The following is a 16349-nucleotide window of genomic DNA, read 5'->3' on the forward strand; positions in this document are numbered from 1 at the left end:
GACAAACAAACACAGACTCATTGACATGGACTATAGACTAGTGGTTACCAGAAGGTAAGGTGTGGAGGAGGAGGGAGGAGGTAGATGGGATAAAGGGGATCAAATATAGGGGAATAGGGGGAGAGTGAAGTGGGTAAAGGGGATCAAATATATGGTAGCTGAAGGAAACTGGACTTTGAGTGGTAAACACAATAGAATATACAGATGTTAAATTATAATGTACTTGTGAAATTGTATTAACTAATGTTACCCCAATAAATTTAATTTTTAAAAAATTTAAAAAATAAAAATAATAAAAAATAATAAAATAAATAAATAAAATTAACCAGAAAAGTCACAGAACTTGCCCACTTTCCATCCAGGTGCAGGGGAAAACCCAGCCACAGTGAACATATTTACAGGGTGACAGGAGACAGAAATTAAGAGGCTTCATGATTGTTCCAAGTCTTGCTAGCTTAATGTTCAGTTACATAACTGAACCTTTCCTAACCTGTTTCTCCCACTGCATAACGGAGACAGTGACATACAAACTTGTGTGAGAATGCAAGGAGATAATCCAAGCAAGTACTTAGAACACAGTGCCTAGCACAGAGAAAGTACTCATTGAGGGTTAAGGACTGCTGGTCAGAGGACAACTGCAACTATCGAAACGACAATTTAGAATACTTAGTAACATGCAAAAATATTTATAACATAGAGTTAGCTCTCTGTATCCCTGGGTTCTGTATCAGAGGGTTCAATTAACCTCAGATCAAGAATATTCGGAGGAAAAAAAGTTGTGTTGTTGCTGACTTGTACTATGTAGTAATGATGACTGAATCTGAACTGAACACGTACAGACTTTTTCTTGTCTTTATTCCCGAAACAATACAGTATAGCGACTATTTACATATCATTTACATTGTATTAGTTATTATAAGAAATCTAGAGATGATTTAAAGTATTAGAGAGGATGCACATAGGTTATATACAAATAACTACGTCATTTTATATAGGGGACTTGAGCATCTTCAGATTTGGGTATCGACAGGGGTCCTGGAACCAGTCCCCCACAGATATTGAGGGATGACTGTATTAAGTGAAAAAAGAATGTTTCAAAACACTATATACATATGACCCCATATTTAATTGTATGAATGTTTTTTCCACACAAAAAAAAAATCTAGCTGTAAAAACACCAAAATATTAACTAATCTATAGAGAATTGCAGCCTTTACTGATTTTTCTTTCTATTGTTTTTTGCCAAAAATGTCAACCATAAATATGTACTGCTTTTGTAATGACATATTTTTTTTTAATGAAGGAGAAAAGCTGTAACTTCCCTAGTCAACATTTGCAGCTCTAATTGTTCCTTTTGTCATTTTATATCCCCAGCTACTTTAAAATACACAAAGCAAAGCCTCCTGTTGGCGCTGCTATGCCTTTTCTCCCTGAAGGCGGATTCTCAAGAAGCCACTTAGCTGCGAAGGCCAGTTCCTGCCCCGGGAGCTCAGGTCCACCCAGGAGCCCTGCTTGGCTGCGGCCTTCCAGAGCACTGCAGCAGGCAGCTGATGTATCCGGAGGCACTTCTGGACCTCTGCGGCATTCATTACCCTGGCTCTGCAGGGAACAGAAAGCATTTTTTCCTCCTACTGGGCGGTGCAAGAACCCTATCAACATCCAGGAACGCCTCGGGAGCTTTTTTTTTTTTTTTTCCTGTTGGAAGCTGTGGCAGTTTTCTTTTAAAAGCAATAACACTACTAAAAAGTGGACTGAAACAAAGGACATGCTGGTGGCTTAAAAACCCAGAACATCCTCCATTTTACTCCCATGATTTGGATGGGTGTTTTCTTTGCTACGGGTCCCTCCTAAATGTCCATGTAAGCCCACAGGAGGCTAATACAGGAAAGATAAGAGCAGGGGAGGTTTTATTTTAGAAAAATCTCTGCTATCAAAAGAACTGAAGCTTTTATTAGTGGTGCACTGTCAAATAATGTGTATGAAGCTCTCTCAGCATGGTGTGAAAGTGCCTCTCCCAAAATTGAACCCATGGCCTTGAGTTGACTAGCACTTAAAAAAAAATGCTGGCTCCCATCTAAGAATGAGAGAATGCAAAACAGTACAGCCACTTTGAAAAATAGTTTGGCACTTCCTTTAGAATTCAACATAGAGTTACCATATAATACAGCTATTCTGATCCTACGTACATCCACATAAAAACCTGTGCATGAATGTTCACAGCAATATTATTCATAGTTGCCAAAGAGTGAGGACAAGTGAATTTTCTATCAACAGATAAAATGTAGTATATCCACAATATTATTCAGCAATAAAAAAGAATCGTTACTGATACATATGCCAAAATGAATGAATCTCAAAAACATGCCAAGTGAAAGAAACTGTTAACCACGAAATACCACATACTGTATAATTCCATTTATACAAAATGTCCAGGATGGGCAAATTCATAGAATCATAAAGTAAATTAGTAGTTCTCTAGGGCTGGAAGTGGGGCTATAGAGAATGACTGCTAATGGGTTTCTTTTTGGGGTGACGAAAGTGTTCTGAAATTAAATAGTGGTGATGGTTGTCCAACTCTGAATTTATTAAAAAACCAATAAATTGTACAATTTAAATAAGTGAATTATATAATATATGATTTATATGTCAATAAAGCTGTTAGAGAGAGCAGAAGGTTAAAGGGTGGGTGAAAGGGAGGGAAGAGAGATTGTCCTATAACATCTATTGTAGAAAATGAGGATAAGATATAGGATTGACTTTTGATGATACTGTGATGTTAAGAAATTACCTTTCACAATTTCTTCTCTTAGCACGCCCTAAAGACTTCATCTTGCCACTCTATTGCAGTCCAGTTTCTAAACAATGTCCAGTACTTGTTGGTCACGCCACTAGTGTGCAGTGTGTCCACACTTCACCTCCCAAGCTAAGCTTCAGTCACGCATCCAGAGCTTGACTTGAGCACTTTCTAACAACACCAAGAAGCCACATACAACATGGAACTGAACTTGAGGAATCTATAGTGTGACGTATCTAAGGAATCATAATTTTTTTCCTTCTTTCCCAGTAGTTGCCATTACAGTTTTGGAAGGTTTGTAACAGCAAGCTGATGCAACAGAGAGAGAAGTGTAGACAACCTGGATCGGCTGATGTCCAAAAACTGACCCCAGTACACATATGTCTCTGCTCCTTCTCAGCTGAGCCCAGCCAGGTCAGGCTGGCACTAGATCAAACCTAAGAGTGAATGACTCTGCCAAGAGGAAAATCCAAACTGCTCTGGGGGAAAGCCAATTACCTGTGGGTTATCTTTTGATTAAGTAGCTGGTGCTAAAGATCTGAAAGATTCCAAAAGGTCTCTATCAAGCCATCCTCCTTATCTGTGGTTTGCTTTTCCTATAGTAAGTCATGATATCAGTACTTTAACTTTTTAGGTAAGATGTGTGTATATATATATATATATATATATATATATATATATATACATATATATATATATACACACACACACACATATATAGCGATTGAAGGTAAGTGATTGGCATCCAATCACCTGGGTTTGAGGCTTGGTCACTGAATTAACCTTCAGACAAGTCATTTATTCTCCTTCCTGCTAGCCTGTTTTCTTTATGTACATTGAAGATGATAGTATCAGTAACTATTTAAGTACTGATCAGGACACTTTTCGCAAGAACTAAATACATATTAATAGGGGTAGTTGTTCATTACTCTGTAACCTTTCTAAAAGGGAGGTATTATAACAATGAGAAGAAACCTCAGATCTATAAGTCTTTCTTAATGTAAACATACATACTATGTATAATATCGAATTAGATAATGTTCAGAGAATTGGAAAGAAATGATCAAAGAATTTATATTTTTATTTGGAGAAAAAACAAAAGCTCATGATGGAATTTATATAAATTATTCTAAGGATGCCAGAGAAAAGGGTTTACCATAAACAAGAGAAAATACATTTCCTATAGGTAGTATAAATGTTTAGGAAATGGCTGAGAAGTGGCTTGAAAACACAAACTTGACTCATGGCGGGATTTAAAGTGGGTTAATTTGATTTCAAGAAAAAAATATCATGGCCATATTAATAATGATCAGTGCATATATGATGCTGAAAAATATGGGTTTGCATTTTTAGAAACTTCTACCATACTAAAGGGCTAATTTAAACATATACATGTGCATGCGAACACACACATGCCTCAACCACAAATACAACCAAGGGAAGTCTAAGCACTGGCAGTGAAAGTTTCCAGGTTTAAGGAAGGAGTTAGGAAACAATTAAGCTGGGGAAAATCTAGCAGGTGCTGGGGGAATAATGTAATTTCCTAGGGCAGCAGATGTACAAGTGAAACAGTATCCAGTAACAGTCCATCAGATGGTAATTATAGCTGGACTGAGGAAGAACAGCCGAGATGAAAAGGGACAATTCAAAGGGTAACTGAATGCCAGTGAGTGACATCTTCCCGAGAGATCACATACCAGAAAAAAGTGGGGCAGCACTTAGCTCTGAGAAGGGGGGGTGGTGGTGGTGGTAAATAAACCATTATTTTTCTTTGTATAAAAGGATAAAGGGAAAATAGAGGCCTCAAAGAATTCATTAGTGAAGAGTTAAATAGACCATCACTAATAAACAACCATAAAAAATAACAGGCATTAATCATTCTGAAAGTATGATTCTTAAAGTAATTCTATGGTCTGGAAGATAATGAATTGATTTGGTACCCCAAAAATTTTGAAAAAAAGAGATAAGTTCACACTATAATGCTATGAAGACTGAAAACCAAGATAAAGAACTAAAGTGTCAGAAGTGGGTGTTGGGGAGCATCTACTGAAGCAAGGGTAGGAGCTATTTAAGTTCAAAGCAGATTTTCTGGTGTTTAAATTCACAAGTAAGAATCATATAAAATCCCAGACCTGGAAAGGAAACAATGTCTCGGGCAAAACACATTCTCTCCTGAAAGATTCTGTAGAACAGATCTAATCCCAGTGTGGCTATTCCTCCTGAGTCTGGCTCTTGATACCGTGGGTCAGGGCAGTCCTCTCATGCCTGATTTAACTACCTGAGAGGTCCTACATTGATACTGACACTAGACTATAAGCTCCTTGAAGGCAAGGACCATGTCAAACCATCTCTGAAAGCAAGCTTGTACACAGAACCACCCCAAAGTAAATGTGAGTCAACTTGCTCCACAGTCTTCAATTAATATGGCCTTTCAAATCATTCAGCTAAATTTTGAGTGTTTCTCATGCAAGTGGGCCACGCCAATTCATTTAATCAAAAATTTCCATCAGAATAATTCTCAGAATGTAAATGCATAGGCCATAAAGGTCCATTTAAAGCTAAGAAATAACTCTTCCAGGTCCATCCCATGTGGTTATGGTCTTAGAAAAAAAGTCCTCTCTCTTATCCATGAATCTATACTAATTGACCATGGAGACATTATGATGAATCTTTGGGGCCTACCTCTGTAATGTGTGATGAAAACCATTTACATGTTTTCCAGGTCCTTTCTTATGACCTGATATGGGGCAAGCTATCAATTAATAGAAACAACGGGGAAGGCATTATGGCAGGGACAGCTATCATTCAAACCAGGCAGAAATCACCAGGGCCTTGGGATAGGGAGAGAGTATATTTCTCTGCCATGCAGTGATGAATTTCAATCACTGCTGGCTTGTGCCAGATTCAAATTGGCAACCCACCGAGATGAAATGCTTTCTATCCCATTACTCATGCCTGGAGTGATCTGTTTCCTTAAAGACTGTCTTCCTAGGTGAAAGAGGGGGAATGAACAGTTACTCTGAGATGGTTTAAATAGGATAAAAGGTATGAACGGTAAATATCCAGTGAGAGAAATGTGCAGACATGGAGAGGGAGCCGAGAGGACCAAATAAAGCTCCATATACTGGGAGAGGGGGTATATAAAACTTAAAAAGGAAAAAAAAATTCATTTAGTAATGACAATTCCTTAACCTCATTTAGTTCAACAGGCATAATACTATTCGCTCTGCTAAGAAATCAATGTATTTAGGACTCTACAAAAATTTCTTCTAAAAAATTTCTAATTGACTCATTTTTTCTCAGATAATTAGCCTAAAATGTTAAATCCACCTAAAATGTTAAAAAAGGAAACTAAAAATCGCATAATGTAGCATTTTAACTTTTGAACATCTAAGCCCACCACATGTGGATTATGCTCTTGATAATCCTTTGATCAAACTATCAAGATTTCTGAATCTTGATACTAAATCTCATTTACTAAATCAAAACCTTTACTAAAACCTTCTCAAGAATGAGTATGAGTAGCAGTAAAAATGCTTCTTATAAAGTCAGAATTCACTGATACAATGAACAACACAGCATAACATCACATAACATCGGCTCCACCCTGGACCAAGGATTTAAACAATCCATCCTCTGCTATGTCCTGAAATAAGCTGGGGCTCTGGTGGAACAGAGCACACTGACATGACCACGGAGAAGGTTGTTAAATGTGAGCAATGATTTCAACTCATACGAACCTGAGAAGTTTGATGGTATTGTTTTAAATGAAAAAATAATTTAAAAAAATGTTTTCTCTGGCTTTCTCCTCACCTGGAGCTCCAGCTCACCTCCAGATTGTCCAACTCTGGAGATTTCCAGGGGTGGAGTGTGGGTGAGGCACGTGGTGTTCAGAAAAACAGTGCTCTTGATATTCATGACATAGCTCTGTGCTCCCCACTTCACCACACACCCCAGCACTGCCACTCATGCTACTGGAGGACTGGCTGAAGGCACAGGACCAGAGCCATGGGCTGCCACTGATGTGTGAGCACTTCTCCTGGCCCATTTGTATGATCTATCCATACATGAAGGTGTCTCAGCAGTAGCTGCAAAAGGGCAGCAGCTCTCATCCTTATCCTGATCTGACAACAAAAGCTGCATCCACATATTTAGTACCTGCAGCCCCTTCTCATGGGATAAGCATGACGATATGTGTTTCAGTGACAGATATGGATGAATCCACCCTCCCTGAACCCCATGCTCTCTTTGCATCAAACAGGTGGGTCTTACTTAACTCTCATTCCAAAGAAGTCCTTTCCCAGGATCTCTACTCATAAACAGACTACCTGGTGTCCATCCCAAAGGTCCTCCAGATGTGCTTGAGCACTCTTACCTCTAGAGCAGAAACAGTGTGAGCTGCAATGCTGTGTCCCTGCTACCTGAGAACACACCTGTGATCCTGGATGAAATGATATATATTTGGGGATTGCTTCAAAATGATAATGGAGGAAGGGGAAGTGGGTGGGCGTGCAGAAGATCTAAAATTGGCCAAGACTTGAAAATTGTTGAAGCTAAGTACCAAGTATATGGGAGTTTCAGTACTACTCAAAATATGGTCTAGGACAGGTGCCCATCTGTAAATGTCACTGGTCTGTGAAGGTGTTAAGTGCAGAGATTGAGAGAAGGATTCAGAAGCTTTTATAGCAATTGCACAGAGTAATTCTGTATCTGTTAAATTTAAAAATAAAATAATTGGACTTGAATTTTGTCTTTGTTCTTTAATCTCATTTTTTAGGAATTCATTTTTTATAAAACTATCACTGTATGATGGATTGGTCCCTCAGCACAAGCAGAATGAAAAGCCCTGCTTTATACCTGATTCTCTCTATTTTTGCATACGCATGACATTTTCCACAATAAAGAGTTGGGAGGGGAAAAGAATTGTTATTTTAGTTTCTACTCAAATATAAATTTAGAATTTGTCAGAACATAAATATAAATTTATTTTTTATTTTACAAATACATAGATAAATGTAGGACTGAAAGCAGCCTCAGTTGCAGTAAGCAGCTGCCTCTAAGATGGGTCTTGGTGGAGGCCACCCCTCTTTCCTGGCACTCATATATAAAGTGGGAACTGGGAGCAATATAATGTTGCACTTCCTGTAGCGCTGAGGTTGTCACCAGTTGTTTATTTGAGCATCATATCTAGCTCTGAAGAGCAACTTTTTGGCTAAATGGTTGGAGAATTTAAACTTTCCACATCCCTCTTTTCACTCTCACATGGACAACGGTTAGCCCACTGAAAGTTTTTTTTAAACTTATTTAAGTGGAAGTATATTATTCAAACACTATAAGCCTACACATAAGTCAACCTGACAAGCTCACATTTTCCAGTTAAATGACTAAACACGGCTGTGTGTACATATACATGTACACTTCCATTTAATGCTAAATCTAAATTTTACTTCAATCCCTTTCTTGTTCTGGTAACATGAGCTTCACAGAGCTGTTCATTTTAAGGTCAAACTCTCTGCCACCCCAGGACAGTTAATATGTCTCTGTTAGTCAACCTGGTTCCCTGAAGGAGCTAACAAACCCAGCTTAAGACTCAGACCCAAAAATCTCAATTGCAGCCAGCTCAATTTTCTCGGTTAGCTTTGTCCAAATTGTGAATGACCACTTTTGCCTAGAAAGCAAAACATAATAGAACAGGGTAATCTGCTTTTGTGAGCAAGGGGAAAGAAAACAGAAATATCCTGGAAGGTTGACTCCAGGCCACTTGCCCTGAGACAGAGCAGCACATGAAGACGTCCCTATGGGGTCCACGGGGCCTGTTGCCCAAGGGATCATGAGGCTCCTGTTTTAGGCTTACTGGGAAATAACCACCTGAGGGCTACAGGGGAGCTTCCATAGGGTGCCCCTGTAAGGGCACGGGCACCAGGCTCCCTGTAATTAAGCAGCAGCCTGCTCCCTAGAAGACAGTGCTGTCACCCCATCTGCCACACCCGCATAAGCTGGCACCATGCCTCCTGCCTGCTGCCGCCCAGCTACCCACCAGATCCTTGGAGACCGCCTTTGATGGAGCGTTGATGCCAAGCTTTTCCAGAGGATAGACAATCTGTCGTCGTGGTCGCACGGGAACCAAGTAATGAAGGGCGGATGTCAGGGAGTGGGCGTAGGAGATCTGGAACTGCAAGACAGCAATCTTCATTTTAGGGGAGAAAATGTCAGAGCATCACAGCACAGATGCCTGCGTGTGGCTTTACAAATACAACATTCTGAACTCAGCCAAATCGGATAGGGGAAAAAAACCGAGCAAATAAACAAACATACTCTTCGAGCAGAGGAATGAATTGTAGATAATGCCTGACACTAATGAAGATAATTACGAGAGTAATTACATTACTATCTCTGTGGGAATGACAGATAAACAAGTGGTTTGGTTTATGGGATTTTTCAGTACAAGTATTTCCCCCAAGAGGATATTCTTCTCCATAGTGATCATGAATCAGCTTCATTTGACCCCATTAAGCTGTGTTATCTGTGTCCCGTTAACCTTTGCGTGTTTGGCACAAGCTGCTTTAAGAAGGCACACAGATAAAAATGTCATCTGAGGGCAACTGAATGCAGATGAGAAAATTCTCTTTCTTGTGAAAGTCACAGCTACTTCAACTGTACCTCTGCTGATAAAATAAGTGTTTTAAAACAAAAAGATGAAACTGGAAAGTGGTGATAGGGTGGGAGAATTGAAGCATATTATTTTGACTTAAATTAATACTAAATTATGACTCAGATTTATGCTTACTAAAATGAACTATGATAAGTCATGTTTTAGGAGAATGCTTTAAATAGTAATTTTACCTAATGTTTAAAAGTTGGTAGAAAAAAAATGAACATGGTGATCTTTATTTCTTTTACATTTATGAAGTCTTAGGGGTTTTGGTGAAACTAACTTGGTATTTAACCTTTTAAACCTAAAGAGTTAAACTGTGAAGCCAATATTTTTAAAGATATATTTATTGTATATAAGCTGGAAAACAAAGAATATAAAACTGAACTGTAGATGTGTTTAATAAATGAAACGGTTTACATGTGACTTATTTGCTATTCTAAAAATAGCCCCCAAGCATTTCTAAGAGCTTCTAAAAGAAATTTCTAAAATCTTTCACCACTGACTTTCACACCCCGATTTTACACACTGAAAAACAGAACCCAGGAATTCCTAGCCAGAGCTCTCTCTTTAAGCCTGAAAGATCTCTCAATGCTTGTTCTAGCAAGAAGGTGTGGAGAAAACCATCTTCATAAAGTGAAGCTTTTACTAAAGTTGACTAGAGATTTATAGCAGAATTTGGAAATTCGTACTTAAATCATTTGTTACGGCTACTTACACTTGTTTAAATGTATAGGTGTGAATTGACTGGAAGTGCAGAGAGGAAATGTTTCCAAATATGTTTCCACACTCTCTATAAAATAATGCATAACATATTCTGAATCCTACACCATAGGGATAAATACAGGAATATTCCATGAAATGCCCAGGATACTATTTTTATCATGGATCCAAAAGCACTCTCCATCAGCATGGCACATGCAGGCAACATCATGAAAAAAAATTAAGAATTTAATATCACATCCTGAAGGTCATCAAATTGGCAACTGGCCAAATGTAAAGTAAAAAAAAAATTTTGTAGGACCAGGATTTTCCAGCAAAACTGTTACCTTCCCATCTCATTAAGTTTAAATCTAGGACATTTACATTGCTATAGAACTGCATTCTGATAGGAAAAAAATTATCACTAAAGCATATTCTGTATCTCACTAAAAATCTTTTCCATGTTTTTTCTTCCTTCTTTCCCATTCCTTCTGTACTTCTCCAAAAGGCTTTTGTTAAATAAGATACATTGGTAAAATTACTGTTATGTGAATGTACTAATAAACTTCAGATTGTTTTAAGTTTACTAAATAAGATCATTTAACAAATCCACTTAGCTCACTTGTGGTAACTAAGAAGAAATATGACAACATCGAAGATTCAAGACAGAGCATGAGAAAGTTGTCAGTCATGAATGGGATCTGATAGGACAACTTGTACCTACTCTAATGGCTCAATATCATCACCCTTCCAGTCTATGTCGAACTGAGGATCAGTGCTGTCATTGACAAAGGGACCAACTTGCAAGAAACAACACCTTAAGAATCCAGCTTGAAGAAGCTCTTGCCTGTGGAACAACCAATACACTGTACATGAGTGTGTGCGTATGTGTGTGTGTGCATGCACATATATGTGTGACTCTTCTAGGCACTGGTATGTAGCTTTGAACAGACAAACACCTCTGCTTTCATGGAAAAAGATAAAATTTTAGCTAGTGAAAAGTGCTATGAAGAAGACTAAATTAGGATAAATGAAAGCAAGATAAAGACACTGCTATCTGCACATGCAAATATATCTAATGTACATACATTAGATATATGTTCGTTACTAAAGTATTCCTTTATATAAGTAGGACAAGTATTACGCAGTTATATAGGTATTTGCAACCTAAAGGTTACATCAGTATCACAAATCTCCATTTTTTTATCCATCACTTTTATGGGGGTGGTTATAGTGCTTATTTGGAATGCCGTGATATCACACCAACATTATAGGACTGAATTGATTTATTCTATGGGTTCATTACTAAAATGTTCTTTGCTTGAAAAACATGGGAGGACCATTTTGGCATTTCACTAATGCACCATAAGAAATAATCTGATTTTTGTGTCCCTTAGAACATTTTTGCATAGTTTTCAGTCTCTGTTTTATCAAAATGGAAAAGCCAACAAATTGTTCTACTAATTATATTGGTTGTGACTGTTTCAGAAATTCAAAACCTCTGAACTTCCACTGTAGTGTAGGGGCTAAACTCAATACAGTCATTTGAAATTCAGAGCCACATTATAATCAAAATACATCAAGTGAAGAAGGAACAAAACATGGCACACAATACGCATGATACTGTGAATGCTGATCTGCTGGAAAAGTGAATTAGATTTTTTACCTTGCTTTCTCTGAACTCCGGGTAAATAGGGTAGTAGAGACAGGATTTATAGCCTAAACGGAGGATCTCCTTCAGAAAAAACTTGGTGTAGTGCCGAAAAATGGGGTTCAGGGCAAAGTGATACAGGTGCCCATGTTCTTCACGCTGGTGGTGACTGAAGTAGATGAAATCCTCAATGTTGTAATGGGATCGAATGTACTCTATATCCTAAAAAAAGAGGAGGGGAAAGGACATCTAAGAGTGTTTTAAACTAATTTTGTGATAAAAATCTTTTAAAAATTACCTTAGGTACAATAGTAAGATATGTGTTTTTCTTTCCTGTGATTTTTCACCTCATCTTCATTACTAAATTTTTTTAAATTAAAAATTATGTTTCTTGAAAGTCACCTATTCTGATGGCTTGTCTATGGAGGATGCCTACACAGCTTTGGAATTTGTTCCTTAAAGGGAGCCTTGCGTCTCTGCTAGTGGCCAGGCAGCAGGAGAGCAGTTCTTCACTGATGTTGGGCAAGGGGAGCATGAGCTGATCAGCACGACTGACTGATAATGTGCAAATTTCAGGAGCAGGACAAACACCCACCAGTGTTCTCTGGATTTGTAACTATTCTCTATTTATCTATTAATGTGGAAATGAGCCATCACACATTTTAATTGGTACATGTGGCTGGGTGGACCTAGAATAAAACTAAAGCTGGGCCTCATCCACAGGCACTCTTTCAACATTTTATCCCTCTGAGGTACAGTTATGTGCCGCTTAACTATTGGGATACATTCTGAGAAGTGCATCATTAGGCAAACACTCTGAGAAATGAAGCATTAGGTGATTTTGTTGTTCTTGTGCAAACATCATAGAGAGTGCACTTACACAAACCTAGATGGTATAGCCTACTGCACACCTAGACTATATGATATAGCCTATTGCCTCTAGGTTACTAGCCTGTACAGCATGTTAGCATACAAAACAACCTGAGATTAAATCAAGCGCAAGAGAAAATGATGCAATCAAGAAATGCAGTAAATATGAGATATACAAGGCTGCTGCCAGCATAACACAGCATATTGTTTACAGAAAACTTTTTTATAAGTAGAAAAGTACATTCTAAAATAACAATAAAAAACATACTAAATACATAAACCAGTAACAAAGTCCTTTACGATCATTATCAAGTATTATGTACTGTACATAATTGTAAGTGCCATACATTTGTATGACTGGAAGGTCTGTTTACACTGGCATCACCACCAACATGAGTGATGTGTTGGACTACGATGTTAGAACATCAGCTATGACAGTGACAGGAATTTTTCAGCTCCATTATAATCTTATGGGAACCACCGTTTTACATGCAGTCTGTCATTGACTGAACGTTATGTGGCACATGACTGTATAACATTTTTATACTGTGGAAAGTAATTTAAAGAACCAGTGAGTGTTCACTTGTAAAAGGAAATATTGGGCACACTGCTCCTGCTTCCATGGGCCTGGTTCTGATCACCACCCTCTGTCTCCTAAATGGCGGGGGAGGGAACCAGGGGCTCCTCCATGATAACTGTGCATTGGTTCAACTTCTCCTGCTTCACTTCCCAGCAGTGCACACTGTGGGGGTAGGGACAAAATCCAGAGTGAGTGTGACTCTCTAATGACAGGAACGATAAACACACCTGATATGCAGGGCAAATCAAACCACAGGCAGATTGGAAAGCCCCCATTTATATTTTTTCTAACTTTTCACAGTAAAATTGTCCTAAAAGCATTCTTTCAAGAAGAAAAATTGGAAAATGCAAGGAACTTGATTCACTCTGTGATCGGCAAGGCTAGCAGTAGAAAATTCAGGGAAACTATGAAGTCTGTACCAAGCCCCTCAAGGTTCCTTATCTTTCCAGCTCCTGCCACAGAGCACAGAAGAAACAAGGATAGCACCCAAGGGCAATTCTGGCAATGTCTGAGCTTTCCATCTCCATTGACCCTATAATTGCCTTTACACTCTAAGACTTTTATTTAATTACCAAAGAGGCATCCCTCATTATAAAATAAAATACGTAATAAGTGTAAGGCTGAGAAGTCACTGAGAAACAAAAAGCAAAGAGCCAATAGAGGTTATTAGCTCAAAAACAACAGATGGGCCTTGTGCATCTGATTTTCCTCCCATCCCAAATCCCATAAAATTAAACAAAAAATTATTTTTAAAATAATGGGTTGGAAAAAATAATGAGAGGGAGTAATGGGGTCTGGGGGAGTATGGCAGTTCTACTTTAGAAGGAAACATACCAAAGTTTTCTACCACTAGGTTAAAACTTCCTACCTTGGGCCACTCAAAGGTCCCTGCCTGCTGCCTGCCAGTACTTCCTTCAAGCACCACAAGAGGAAGCCAGATGACTGATGCCCATTCTCACTTAGACATGTGGGTGGGCAGCCCTCCCAGTGACTGGAGAGATGCAATGGAGAAGCAGATATGCACAACTGTCAAGGATACCCATGCCAGACAGCCATACTGGTAATATAATCTGTCATTCATGACATGGACAGACTTTTGAGGAAAACTGAAAAAATGCAGAAGATCAGAATACAGAAACATAGATCTTACTCCAAAGAAAACAGAGATTATTCAGTGAAAAGAAGAGAATTTAAAACAATTCTATTCAGTGTTCTCAGACATACCAAAAAGGATATTGTATATAACATAACAAACAAGCTGCTATAAAAAAGGAACAAGAGGGACCAAGGAAGAGATTTGGAAGTTAAATATATGAACTCTGAAATTAAAATTCCAAAAGGAGGCCTAGATAATAGAATAGACATGGCTGAAGGTTGAATTAGGGTTCTGGAACAGAAAATTAAGGAAATCTAGAAAGAAGTACGAGAGATTAAAAAATATGAAAAGCAAGTTAAGAGACAGTAAAAGATCAATTCAAAAGGTCCAATATCCATCTAAAAAGAAATTCAAGAAGAGAATAGAGAAAATGAAAAGGAAGAAACAATTAATAAAGTCATAGGAAAAAAAAAAACCTTCCAAACTCAAAAGAGGCATAAGATAGTTCTTGGTAAATTTTCAGAATTGCAGGAATAAAAAGAAAAAATTAATTCTCATGAGAGAAAGCAAATAAACGTACATTTATTCACATCGGATTTTATTTTATTGGTGACCCTGGACACTGGAAGACAATAAGAGTAAAAATATCAACATTCTAATGAGAAATAATTTGAATAAGAATTCTATACACTAGAGTATTCAAATGTGAGAACAAAAAGAAAACTTCTTGTATATGTATGGACTCGGAGATACTAGCACCTACCATCCTCTCTAAAAGAATTACTCAAAGATATACTGAATCAAAAGAGAAATGAATCTAAGAACGAGGATAGTTTATTAAAGGGAGAAGGAGCGGCGAGTTCCCTGAACATTCCTGCCTGGAATAGCTGTGAGCTCCCCATGGCCAGCTGGCTGCAAGGCCCAGTGCAAAAAGCAGAGAAACAGGATGGGACCGCAGAGGAACAACACTTGATTTTTGCTGACCGTGGCTGCAAAACTGAGGCTGAGCCGTAGCCTTCAACCCCCAACCCAGAGGGCCACACCCGCATTCCCTCTGATACTGACCACCATGGAGCCCCAGGGGAATCTGAGCAAATGCTGTGGAGACTGACACTGGCAGGGAATGAAACTGAGGGTAGCGAGTGTGATTAAATATCTACGAGAAAATTTAAAAAGCGTTATTAACACTTTATAGAAAGCAGGGATCCAAAGTATTAGACACCACCTACTGGAAACCAAAAGAAAAGCACTTACAGACATAGAAATATGTGACTTAAATGAAAGAGAATTCAGGATGGTACTTCTGAAAAAACTCAGTGAGATCCAAAACAAATCAACAACTTCAGGAATTAGATTAGAATCTAGATGAGCAGAGCAAGGAGATTGAAACCCTTAAAAAGAACCAAATAGAACTTCTGGAAATGAAGAACACACTGAAAGAGTTGAAAAATGAAATAGCAAGCTTGGGAAATAGAGTCAGCCAAATGGAGGAAAGGATTAGTGATATCTAAGACAGAAATCTAGAAATAAATCAGAAGAAAGAAGAGAGAAACCGAAGAATAAAAATAATGAAAGAGAAATACAAGAACTAGCAGATGCCATCAAGAGAGAAAACATAAGAATAATGGGCATTATCGAAGGCGAGGAAAAGGAGGTTTAGAAGCATTTTCAGACAAATAGTTGACGAGAATTTCCAAAATCTAAGAAATGAGCTGGAGCTTGGAATTTGACAGGTCAACAGAACATCCAATTATCTCGACCCAAAAAGGCCTTCATCAAGACACACTGTATTAAAATTATCAAAATATTAATGACATAGAATTCTGAAGGCAGCCAGGGAGAAAAAGCGGTAACTTATAAAGGTAAACCAATTAGATTATCCCTGGACTTCTTAGTGCAAACCTTACAAGCCAAAATGGAATCAAATATTTAAACTATTAAGTGAAAGGAACTACCAGCCTAGAATAATGTATCCAGCTAAGCTCTCCTTTAGATATGAAGGAG

The 16349-nt window shown here is 38.2% G+C and overlaps 1 protein-coding gene across 1 annotated transcript in view; it reads right to left on the reverse strand.

Moving 5' to 3' along the window:
- Positions 1–16349, reverse strand: part of CFAP61 (cilia and flagella associated protein 61) — a 271044-nt gene that overhangs the window by 124025 nt on the left and 130670 nt on the right. The window contains exons 17-18 of the mRNA XM_015597027.2: positions 11815–12021; positions 8832–8966 (exon numbers count right to left, since the gene is read on the reverse strand). Coding sequence (XP_015452513.1) covers positions 8832–8966; positions 11815–12021 — 342 coding nt within the window. The remainder of the gene's footprint in view (positions 1–8831; positions 8967–11814; positions 12022–16349) is intronic.

This window comes from Pteropus alecto, unplaced genomic scaffold (assembly GCF_000325575.1).
Source record: "Pteropus alecto unplaced genomic scaffold, ASM32557v1 scaffold45, whole genome shotgun sequence".
In the NCBI taxonomy this organism is placed as follows: Eukaryota; Metazoa; Chordata; class Mammalia; order Chiroptera; family Pteropodidae; genus Pteropus; species Pteropus alecto.